Source organism: Dipteris shenzhenensis, chromosome 26, assembly GCF_047967505.1.
Source record: "Dipteris shenzhenensis isolate YYH24624 ecotype China chromosome 26, Dip_SZ_1.0, whole genome shotgun sequence".
NCBI classification, from domain to species: domain Eukaryota; kingdom Viridiplantae; phylum Streptophyta; class Polypodiopsida; order Gleicheniales; family Dipteridaceae; genus Dipteris; species Dipteris shenzhenensis.
In genome coordinates, this window is record NC_141621.1 from 22,233,878 (window position 1) to 22,246,483 (window position 12,606).

Sequence of the window (12,606 nt, forward strand, 5' to 3'; positions counted from 1 at the left end):
GGGGCAAAGTGGGGCAGAGGGATCTTGAAGGGAGGAGCCGAGGGAGTTACTTAAAAGTGAAGACAAGCTTGAGAGACGAAAAGCCAAAAGGCCGGTTCCCAACTTTAATGATGGGGAAGGGTGCCTTGTTGAAGGTGCGATGTGGGTAAGTACTAAGCCAACCCCTCTCATTCTCAGTACTTAATAGTGCCAAGTACTCGAATCAAAGTAAAGTTGCGGCAAGTAGCAAGTTGCAACCAGGAAGTCTATTGTCAATACGTGTGTTTCCGGAAGTTAGCTCCGTGCTGTTTCTGCTCACACTCGCCTTTTGCCAAGTTATTACCACCCGCCCACTCCTTGCTCCAGCTACCTTGTCAGAATGCGTGCTTGTTCCCTCTAATGCAAGAAGGTTCGGATTCTGGAAGCTGCAGTGAGAGAGAGAGAGAGAGAGAGAGAGGTGGTCTTTTCTTGCTCCTTCGGAGTCCTTCCCCAACGTTGTTGCAATCAGAGGGAGGACCAACTGAGCGAACCAGAGAGATCAGAGAGAGAGAGAGAGAGAGAGTGAGTCGGGTTCTGGACCTTTCTGTTACTCCCCTTGGCTATGGTAATTTGTAGCTGCTTGCTCTTACCCCTGCCTGGAAGCAAACAGACAACGCTGGAGAGAGTGAGGCAAACACGTACAAAGGGAGGAGAAAGGAAGGCTGACAGACACATACTGTGTGTGTGTGCGTGTGTTTGAGAAAGAGAGAGAGAGAGAGAGAGAGAGGGGGGGGGGGGGGGTGTTCTGTGAGCTCGCTGTTACTCCACTTTACTTTACTGCCTTGCTTCCCAAGTGAGCTACGTCACTGCACGGTCTTTGCCCATTCCACTTCCTTGCCTTCGCAGCTGGCCATGCTTTGAAGGTCATGGGCAAAGACAAATCCGATGCTGGGAAAGTCCCCGCTAAAGTCGAGGTACTCTCTTACGCCCGATTTCTAACATTGCATCTGTTGCTGTTGTTCCCAGCTCAATGGTTGTCATGCTTTCTTCTCCCTCATTGTTACTACCTATTACAGTCCAGAACTGCTACGTAGCGCTTAATGCATTCTCTCTCTTAGCATTTACGTAAGGATTCTCACTAATATTCGTCTGATTTGTTCAGACTATACACATCAAGGTTTTCATACACTGCGAAGGATGCAGAAAAAAGGTCAAAAAGATCCTTAACAACGTTGAAGGTACTGAACTCTGGGAAAACTTTCCCTGCGTCGCGGCTCGCTGAGGGAATGGTCTTGGGTTTTTGCTCAAAGTCTCTGATGTCTTGTCCAGGTGTTCACACCGTGGAGGTCGATTCAGCTCTGGGAAAGGCGACCGTGACAGGCACGGCAGATTCCAAGACGCTGATAAAGAAACTGGAGAAATCCGGGAAGGTAGCAGAGCTGTGGCCAACACAGCAAGGGGGGAAAGGAAACCAGCAGAAAGATCAGCAACAGCAGCAGAAGGGGGGCAAAAAGGAGGCAAAGGAAGGAGAAGAGGAGGATGAGAAGCAGGGCGGAGGAGGGAGCAAAGGTGGAGGTGGTGGAAGAGGAGGAGAAAGCGGCAACAAAGGCAACAGTGGAGGAGGAGGAGGAGGAGGAGGAGGAGGAGGGGGAGGGAATGGTGAGGGTGGCAAGAAGAAAAAAGGAGGGGGTGGAGATGGCAGTGGAGGTGGTGAGGAATTCAGTGAAGCTAGCAGCAGCAGAAACACAGCCAGCAAGAACGTTGCACCTGTGGCATCGGTTGTGATTGAAAGTGGATATCCGGGAGAATCTGCAGACTATGCTACTCACATGTTCAGTGATGAGAATGCTAACAATTGCTACATTATGTAGCTTCATATGCTATCTCTTTTTCTTGAGTGCAAGGTCTCGTCTGTATAATCCAAAGCTCATATCTTGGAGAGTGGTATTGTTCTTCTTTGGAAGAAGAATGAAGGACATGAGCCCTTCATCCATGGAATGATTTGCAGCTAGCTACCATGCAGCGGGAGGAGAGAGGTGGCAGGACAGGCAAATGATCTGGGCTCCTCTCCTAGTTCCAATACTGTAACATATTGGATAAAAGTTAGCTTGACAAAATCTAGCACAGCAAGGCTAGAGATGTGTATCGATGGCTCATGGGTATGTAAGGTGTTCTAAGGGCATGAAAGTTAGCTAGCTAGAAGTGATTAGAGTCTACAGGTTTACGGTTGGTACTACTACTACCACAACGCTCTGCAGGCAAATTTTAACTCGGAGGATCTATGTCATCGGAGTATGCAGGTTGTGTGCGCTCATATCTCGTAATGTGAGCACTTCCTGGTTTGTATTGTATGATACTGTCTGAGTTATATATCTAATCCTGTTTGCCAATTGCTGCAAGTCTGATATGAATTGCGCTCTGAATTAGTACCCACGAGTAAAAAGCGACTAAGAGAGTGAGTTTTGACGTGTGAAACAACAAGGTGAGAGCATGAGTTTAGCCACAAGACCGAGCGAGTAGGAGTAAGAAGGAAGCAACAGGGCAATTGCATGGTATACTATAGAAAAGTGGTGTTAGCATTAAGGACGATGCTCCATGGAATTTCCAAATGAACTTGGATGCCTGAGCGTGACAGTGATTTCCTGGAACCCATTGCGAGTTCCAAGTTCTCACGGGTGAGCTCAGGTGCGCAATATTCAATTTCCATTGGGGACGTGCCCCTGTACGTGTGACGTGACCTCGCATGATATATATATATTCGCGCATTCTGGGTGTTTTTCTTCGCACGAAACACGCCTCATGCCATGGTCGAGGCGTGCAACACACCACGCAAATGGTGTTCATAGTGTGTCCGATCGTGCATGACCTTCCAGCTTGCACCGGTTAGGATTCTTGGTCCTTACCTGCACCCTGCGTGAAGTGGGAGTAGAATCGCCGTCGTCTGTCTTCGTCCTCCCGCAAGTTTTGAGTAAGAAAGGATCCTGCACAGTGCAATCCTTCTACACGCTCCGAACTCAAAAACGCTTTCTGCAGCTCAAATACCTATCGCATTTGTAATCAACTCCGTCAGCCCCCGCATTCCCAAGTGCTCTTGGGTTATCAAACGTTTTCTGGAGCTCAAATTCCGATCACATTTCTAATGAACTCAGTCTCTCCTAGGCAATGTTTCTTTAACATCTACCTTACAAGATTCCTTGAAATGTCAGTTTTAACAAGATTCCATGAAATGTCAGTTTTAACAGCGGACACCACCTTTTCTCTACATATTATTTTACCAATCTCAAGCGTAGGAAAATTCTGTTTTTATAACCTGTTGATAAAATTACCCTACCCACTCCAATTTATTAAAATGCATAAAATTTAGTCTTTGAATTGACGTTCAAGCAAAACCTCAATGTTATGGAAGAGTGTGTGGGCACTCCTAATATAGTGGTAAGGTAAACGTTTTTGGACGCAAAAGAGAAAGCAAACAATTTTTAAAGGGGAGTTGGGATATCAAAAGATAATTTTTGTATATAAATGGTAATTTGAACACTATTAATTATTTTAAAAACATTAGGTAAAAATTCAAAAAAGAGTTTCAATCCCTCATTATAGTATTTCCTTGAAAATTTAGGTAGAAATTTAAAAAAGAGTTTCAATCTCTCATTATAGCATTTCCTCTAAGGAAGCAAGGACTAATAAACAATATGTATCCCCTCATCTTAAATGGTATTGGCACTTGGACACTCGTTAGTTTTTAGGCTATAAAACATCAACAACCTATGAGTCCCCCTCCTAAGCTTGAGTAGACTACCTTGAGCTAGCACTAAAAGGGAACACTTGCATGCTCGCCTATGAGTACGTGTAGAGCAAAAACCCATTAGTATCAAAGTTAGGTAGTACACCTCCTAAGCTTGAGTAGACTCCTTTGAGTTAGCACTAAAAGGGAACACTTGTATGCTCCCCTGTGTACGTGGAGCAAAAAGCCATTAGTATCATGTCCACGGGATGTGTGTAAGTGATGTTTTGTGGCATTTCTAGGCACTTGAGGTAGATATTTTAAGGGAGCCTTTTCTTTTTTTTTGACATGGTCAAATGTTTGAAATACATCCATACATGTGTAATTCAAATTATTTTTTCAAAACCTTTGTTCGATCATATGTAGACTTCCCCACATTTGTGCTCCATGTAGGATTGGGAGGCCTTTTCTCCCAAGCCCTTTCTCTGCGAACTAATTCTACAAGCAAGTTAATAGAAAATAGTTCCATACGTCCACTCCCAATGTTGTCCTTTGTTGAGTTGGTTCCTAATCATGGGGACATCAATTACTACTCCTTACCAAAGTGAGCTTTCCATGGTTGGATGATTGCATGTCTTCTTGCTTTCATACATGGACATACAAGATGCATGGAATTGCATTATGTGGTATGTTGTACGTTCCAAATGTCCAACTTGTAATGTCTTGCCTTAACTATACATGACAATGCATATGCTAAGCAAGGATATCACATTAACCATAGCATTTTTTAGGTCTTTCATAACACAAGATGCGCAATTGTTTCTAATGGATGAACAATATCAAAATGTGCCCATTATTAAATGTGATTATTGTATAACCTAGAGGAGAGTCCTTTTATAAGTATATTGATTCAAGAAATTAAGGAAATCCCTTTTGGCAAAAATCATAGGGAAAATAGGCACAAACACAATTATGCAAAAGACTTGTAAAAGGGATGGTAGACTGTTACAATTAGAGTTTCAACATTTGTATTCATTAGCGTGTTGCATTCACACCTTGAACTTGGTGTTGAAATATTGGTACAAGCAGGTGCCATCATTTTAAGGAGATTATACATGATGCTCATGAAATTGATGAGTTTCTCATGTGAATGGCTCAAGACAAATTTGGTTGACAAGTTGGGTCCACAATTTTACAATTACTTAGAGGAAATAGATTTTGCACACACTTTTACATATTACAATCATTGATTACAAATAAGCTTTTTTGGATTGAAACATTCCATTGTGACATTTTTCAAAGATGGATGTACAAACCAAGGAATAGAGTGGTTAAAGATGAATGAGATGATATGAAAGAAAAGATAGCATCACTAGGATTGTGGAAGTCTTTTGATGATGCCATGAGGATAATATTGCATATCATGTTTGCACTGAGAGCTCTGGGCTCCAAGGCCTGGACTGTTGGAAAAGATAGGATGTACTTTTGGAGCATAGAGAAAGCACTCATTGGTAGAAACCCATTGATGTGTCCAGATGAGCTAGATCTAGAATTTCTATGAAAGCAATGGGAGAAATCTCATAGTCTATTGCATAGTGTTGAATACCTGCTTGATCCAAGGAGATATTCAACACTATTGCATAGTGTTGAATACTTGTTTGATCCATAGTGTTGGAATATAAAATACAAATAGGTTCCTAGAGTCATGAACGATCTCCATAAGCTAGGTCAAGTATATTATCCATAGGATGCTTCATTTACTAAGTGTTGTAATGAGCTAGCTTGCTGTGAATGGTACAAAGCATGGGAGGAAGCTCATAGTCTACTACATAGTGTTGGGTATCTCCTTGATCCATAGTGGTGGAACACGAAATTAAAATAGCTTCTTGGAGTCTAAATCATTTCCATGATGTGGTTCATGTATATTATCAGTACGATGCTACATTTACTAATGATTTGTAATGAGTAGCTAAGCATTAATGTAAGGAGGGTCTATGAATGTACAAGCATTAGCCAAAACTACACTTGTATGGAAATGGTGGATGATGAATGGTGCTATTCATGAGCTCCTACATCCATTTTCTACGATGATTTTGGTAGAATCATGCTCCAACTCACGTGGAGAAAGGAATTGGAGCCACTAAAAGTACATCCATCCACAATAGCTTGAGAAATAGATTCCTAGAAGATCAAGCTAAGAAGCTTGTATACATTTATTGTAACCATAAAATGTTAGCAAACTTAGGAGATGTAGGATATGAGGAGAAAGGTACAAAATGAACATATGATGTTTTTCCCAATTCCACCCCTTGCGAAGAGGTTCCTCCATCATTGAAATGAGCACTGCAATCTAACAAATGAGGAGGAGCAATAGGTAGAACTAGTGATGAGGACGATGAGGAAGAAGAGGATGAGAAAGATCTTATTGGCCTTCCAAACCACAACAATGATGAGCAAGATAATGATGCCTATGATGGCTGGAGCATTTATGATTTGTGAAAGTGGAGTAAAATTTTAAATTCTCTTAAGTTTTGAAAAATGAGATAGCTATTTTGGAAGTTAAAACCTTAGAATTTACTTTTCAAAAAATAATTTTGGCTTTATCCAATGGTTAATGAGATAGGTGTTTTAATGTAGCATGTTGTCCAATACCAAATTGATCATTTTATACACATGGTCGCTAGAGCCAAACATGTGACTTGCAAATAGTATTCAACTACACACAACCATAATTTATATTTTTAAGGGATGAGGATTGCTCTTGTGACTATGTGCACTAGATCAATGTTAGAGCAATGTTGTAGTTGTGTGCATTGGTTTAATGAAGCATGCATGTGTTAATGTTCTTATCAATGTTTGCATGCTTGATTTAATGGGTTTTTCAATGGGTTTGTTTCAATGGGTTCCTTTTGCAAAATTATATTAAGCTTGAAAAACATTATGTGAACAATTCAATATTAAGAAGTCAAGAGTCAAGACACATTACGCTAATTCCTTGGGCTTTGTTGGCTCATTTTTTTTCAAAAGATAAAATTTAGAATTCATTGTTTTAAATAGCAATCTTTGTTGTGTTCAATAGTTAAAGAGATACATGTTTTAATGTAGCATGTCATCCAATACCAAATTGAACATACTATACACATAATCGATAAATCCAACCTAATGACTTGCAAATAGTATTTCAAAGAGTCAAGTAAACACAACTAGAGTTGATATTTTCAAATAGAAGGGTTTCCTTTTATTTATTTTTTGGGAAAAAAATATAATATTTTATTATATGAAGATTTTACAATGAAGGTTCAGTGAACAACATCAAAACTGAGAGAAAGACATGTGGCACAAAATTGTAGTAGCTGCAACATGTATCAATAGTACTCCTAAAATGATCAATGACAGTATATGCACTAGTAGACAAAATAGCAGAGAGGAGAGCATAGGATCTAGTAAGTTGAATAGTAGTAACAACAGCAACATTATGCATTAGAATCAGTAGCAGCCCATATATTTCCATGGTACCAGCAAGTGTTCCTCCAAGTTCTTTGATACTATTCTTCGTGGTCATGAAGATCTTCAAATAACAGATCGTGATCTCTGTTGAATCTCTCAATGGTCTTTGAGATTGTGCTCCTTTCCTAAGAACCATTCAAGGAAGAGAAATTCCGCATTAGTAGAAATAGAATTAAACTAAAAGGAATTCCTTGAAGTCCATATAAACCAAAGTGCATGAGCTTGAACATTTGTCCAGACCCCAAAATGAACTTTTGTTGAATCGCCTAGCAGTATGGATTTTCTAGTTAACTGGTTCCCCATAAAGCATCTGTAGAGATTTCAAGACTCTCCTAGTGTTTGGGCAAGCTACAAATAAGTGAAAGACATCTTCCTCTACGTTCAGACACCTCTTGCATCTACCATCTCCTTTCCCTATTCGTTGGCTCCTAGCGTTAGTCCAAACAACCTTATGTAGGATCAGCCAAAGTAGAGTAGACATTTTCTCTTGGATGTCTTTTTCCCAAATCTTGAAAAACTTGTTTTTCTAGCAGTAGAAGAGGCTGTCATGCAAGCGCCATCGCCCGTTCAGCACACCTATATTTCACTGATATCCTCTGAAGGGGTAGGGATAGGCTGAAGATGAGGAGCATAAACCCAACTAAATTCCTTGTGATAAACCAATACCTCCCCTCCTTTCCACTGTGTAGTTCCTTCCCATAGTGATCGGCATTCTCTTATCAAGGTAGCAGATTGATTAGTGAGAGCAAATACTCTCCTTATTTCTGGCCATGATTTCCATCTTATGTGCTTCCTATTCCATAGTTGACCCTAGCTTTGTAGCCCCTTCTTGAACTTCCTCCCTGCTAGTTCAAAGTCTTCATCATTCAAGTATGCCTTTTGGTGGATTGTTGAAACCCAAATGGAGTTCAGCATCATGAAGGAGCCTTTTCCAGAGAAGAATATCTGGGCTTTGACCTGTTCATATGCAGTCCACATGGATTTCCATAGTTGACTTCCCTTTGATGAACAAGGTTCAGGGTAGCATAATGCTGAGAGAACAGGGTAGTTTTTCCACTTTGGGTTTCTTGTAGGACAAACACTGGCAAAATGTCTTGAAAGAAGCTGAGCCTAGTCTTCCTCAAGATGTAAGATTGCTTTGATAATCCATTTCGATGCTAAGTTGGCTACTGCCATCTTTATGTTGACCACCCCTAGACCTCCCTCCTCTATGGGCCTAGTGCAGAAAGTCCATCTAACCTTAGGTATCCTTTTAGAACCTCCCCATAGAAAAAATTTGCATTTGGCAATGAGCTAGTCAAGCCACTTATTGCTTGGTTGCCAGCATGACATGTGGAAGATGGTGATGGGGTAAATGGTAGTGATTAAGCACAATTCTTCTACCCACCAAGCTTGCTTGATAGCCCTGCCACCTGTCCACCTTTGGGTGAATCTGGCCAAAATCCAGTCCCATTTGTCTTTCATGGTGATCCCAAATCCCATCGGGATGCCAAGGAGTCTAAAAAATTTACCATGAGGGAGGAAGTGGCATCCCATATTATTCAGAAAAGGTTGGTTTCCATTGAGCATAGAGTACCCTATATTTGAGTGATTAATGAGGGATCCTGATACTTTACAAAATACGTCCAAGCATTGCATTATTTTTTAAACATCTTGTTGAGTGTTTCTCAGGGTAAGACTCATGTCATCCACAAACTACTGAGCCAAGAGTTTTGTTTTCCTGAAGGCAACTCAATCTTTTTTATTAACCCTTGTTGAACCCTCTCTTTAACTAGCCATCCTAGAGTGTCACCTGCTATTGCAAAGAGCAAAGGGGCAATTGGGCACCCCTTCCTAAGACCACCTTAGAGAGAAAGAGGTGGTCATTTTGCCATTGACACTGACCTTAGCTGAAGCATTAACGAGTAGAAGCCTGATGTATTGAGTAAACACTGGACCAAGTCCCAAATCCAGCAATGACTATATGATAAATTCCCAATCTAGTCTATCATATGCTTTGTCACAGTCTACCATTAGAAAACATATGTCCTAACCAGTGTCATTGGCATAGCTAGATCCCTCCCATAGATTTATAATGGCTTTAAGTAAGTGCATTCCTTTAACAAATCCTTTTTGCTCTGGCAGGATCCATGTGGCCATCTTGTTCTGAATCTAGAGGGCAAGGGCTTTGGCTAAAGTTTTGTAGCTGTAGTCGAGCATGGTTAGAGGTCTTCAATTCTTTAGCACATCCTTACGACCTCCCTTGGGAATTAATATTGATGATTCCACAGTTTAGATGTATAGGGAGTTGGTGTCTTAGAACACTCTCCTTCCATATTTCAAGTAATTTAGGACCCACCTCTTCCGAGAAAGCTTTGTAGAACTCAATAGGAAGACTATCTTCACCAGAAGTCTTACCATCCTTCATGTGGTTAACAACTTCTTTCAACTCTTTCAGAGTCAATGGGGATTCCAAGAAGTTAAGGTCAAAAGATTTGACCACTTTATTTCTAGTTGCCCTACAAACTTCTCTAGCTTGCGTCACTTCTGTAGTGAGAATGTGGTTAGTTGATAGGAGATTTTGAAAGTGCTAGGAAATGAAGTATTGGTTCTCCTCCTCATTTGCAGCCCACAGGTTATCAACCACTTCCAGGAGTGGTACTTCCTCATTAACTGTTTTGCATTTTATTAATTTAAAAACTTCCTTGGATGGCCTATCCATTCTGCCTTCCCTCCAGTCTCTGAAGTAAATTTTGGCATCCCTATATTTATATACTCTTGTTTCAGCTCATTTTGGGCTTCATTATAGCCACCTCTTGCTAGAGATTCAAGCTTCTCTATGTGTTCCCTCAGAGTGTTCATCCTGCTAGCTCTCACCTTGGCTCTAAATTTTTTAGCTTCCTTGAGTGCAATCTGGGTCTCTTCTATAGCCTTCTACCAGAAAGTCATCGCATCCTCACTAATAGGTTTGTTCCAAATGTCTTTGATCTATCTTTGCACTGCCTTGTACTTAAAAATACTAGGGTCCGCCTTGAACCACAAAGAGACCCTGCCGCCGTTACCAAAATCATAGGACAACATGACTGGTTTGTGATCCAAAAGTGCTAAAGTGGAGAAAGTTTGCATCGTACAGCTAATAGTCTTGGAGAGCAACAGCATAGAGAGGTAAAATTGGTCAAGCCAGGCTTCCCTCCTATAGTCGCCTACCTACTAGTGGCTAGACCAAGTGAATAGACTAGTTGAATCGAGATCCACTAAATGGAGTGAAATTTTGAGGTCCTCCCAAGCTTGACGTTCCAATCCTCTAATAACTGTCCCCTTGCCTACCCAGATGTCCCTTACGTTCTTGACCATGTTAAAATCTCCCATGATGAGGGAATCCCTGTCAAGGATGTCTAGAGACTACCAAACCTGTACTCTATGCACACAACTAGTGGACGCATATAGAGACAAAAGATATTAAAAAATCCTTTTTATATTACACTGCAAGGCTATCCACCTATTTTGGTCATCATAAACGAAATATTTTGTCACACTTTGTCAGGAATGCCTCGTTGGCAGATCTCACCATTACCACTAGCGCATTGAGCAAACCAGCATATGTCCTCCTTGGGCACCAACAAGGGGGAGGGGTTACTGGCCATGCATTTCTGGCACCAGCAGACAAAGTCGGCAGGGTCCAAGAATGTTTGTCAAGAGGGTTGTGGGAAGACGGAAGAATCAATGATATCAAGGCTCCTCCAATTGAAGTGGAACTGAGGAAAATGAAAGCTATCATTTCTAGGAGTGCCTATCACATTGTCTTCTCCAAATACTAGATTTTCTCAAACCGATGCATGCATACCGCTTGGGATATTGCAAAGTGGCAGCAGAGAAGTCCTCACACCGAATCTAAGATTGTACGGAGGAGTCAGGAGTAGTGGAAGGTGACCCATGTGACCATCTTTGTCTCTAGCTTCATTCTCCGTCTCCATCTCGAGCTCAATTATCTTTACTCTAATTTTGGTGAAAATTTTGGGCTTCACCAATAGAAGGGTTTTCCTAGTGACTATGTACACTAGATGATTGTTAGAGCCGTCTACTTCTATGTATTGTATGTGCATTGGTTTGACGTCAACATGCATGCATTAATGGATTTCTCTAATGTTTGCATGCTTTCTTTGATGGGTTGCTTCAATGCACATTTATAATACATCATTGGAATGTTTGATATTAAAAATTGAAGACTCAAGACATTATAGTAATTTCTCAAAATTGATATAGATTGCATATATTCACATATTCAAAGCTTTTTAATTTACCTGAATCATCAGCCTAGAAATAGTATGGCAAAAGATCATATTAACCTCTGGTTAATAGAAGGCTCGAGATTAGTTGACTCAGTAGCGAGGTACTCAACACTATAAGCTCATGTCGAAGCCAAGTTAGGAGTGGTGGAGGGCTTGATTGGTGCCAACTAGCAAGACAATACACTTACACAAATTTAGGAGGAATACAAGGAACCAACAACAACGACTTATGGTGGAATGCGGTCCACCCTAAGGAGTAGAATTAGATGGCGATGAGCCCATCTATGATTGATTTGGTTGTTCCTACTTAGAGGTTAGAGATTGAGATTAGGATTACTATTTGGATGACCAAAAAGACAATTAGTTTCATGCATAGATACAGAGGTAGCATAGAACTAGAGAGTCCAAGAAAGAAAGATAATTGCTAACTCATAAAGCTTTTAGCTAAGTCGAGGTGAGGGAAGGTGAGTTCAAGCCTCTGAGTGGAGCTATCATGAGATTCTACAGCCATGAGCTATTATAATGAAAAGATTATTTTTATAATACAACTTATGTTTTCTCCTTTGTGTTAACTTCATCTCTTTTGCTCAAATACTTCTATACATGTCTTCATATAGTATGCTCACATAACATGTCACCTTGTGTTAGTTACATCTCCATCCATCCTCATGTTGAGTAGGAAACCTTGCATAGCAACCCGCGGATTGCAGGAGAGGTCATCTTCCCTTATGAGCACACTTGCATCGATATTGATAGGGAAAAAGATCGTCAACATTCGATGATCCTACTAGGGAGTGATGCAGTGCAAAAGTGTTGACTGGGGAATGGAGCGGATTGAGGATAGGAGTCCATCGAATTGAATTGAGTGCATAGATTCCATTAGTTGTAGTCTATGCTAAGCCAAGTCAAGATACAACAACAACTTGGTTAGAAACTACCATATAAGGTTTCTCTTAGGATAGTTTGAGATTTTTAGCATCTTACACACTTGTTTGACAACCGGTGTCTCGGTTGGAGTGGTCTTAGGCAACCCTTTGTAACATTCAAGTATTATAGAATGTCTAATAATGGTTGGTGAGGAGAGAAAGGTACATGAAAAGTAGAGAAGATATCTAAGAAGAGGCCAAAGAGGTTGGTAGAATATGGAAGACT

The 12,606-nt window shown here is 40.8% G+C and overlaps 1 protein-coding gene across 1 annotated transcript; it reads left to right on the forward strand.

Moving 5' to 3' along the window:
• Positions 1-289: 289 nt before the first annotated feature.
• On the forward strand, positions 290-2,356 carry LOC147884826 (uncharacterized). The gene is made up of 3 exons (XM_087397734.1): positions 290-932; positions 1,121-1,196; positions 1,288-2,356. Exons 1-3 carry the CDS (start codon positions 885-887, stop codon positions 1,827-1,829), a joined length of 666 nt encoding a protein of 221 aa, XP_087253860.1. The 5' UTR covers positions 290-884; the 3' UTR covers positions 1,830-2,356.
• Positions 2,357-12,606: the final 10,250 nt, after the last annotated feature.

Excerpts from the sequence above, each read along its gene's own strand:
- LOC147884826 (XM_087397734.1), top strand. The coding sequence starts at position 885 with ATGGGCAAAGACAAATCCGATGCTGGGAAAGTCCCCGCTAAAGTCGAG. Across the intron at positions 933-1,120 it reads AAGTCCCCGCTAAAGTCGAG|ACTATACACATCAAGGTTTT; the intron begins GTACTCTCTTAC and ends TGATTTGTTCAG. Across the intron at positions 1,197-1,287 it reads GATCCTTAACAACGTTGAAG|GTGTTCACACCGTGGAGGTC; the intron begins GTACTGAACTCT and ends TGTCTTGTCCAG.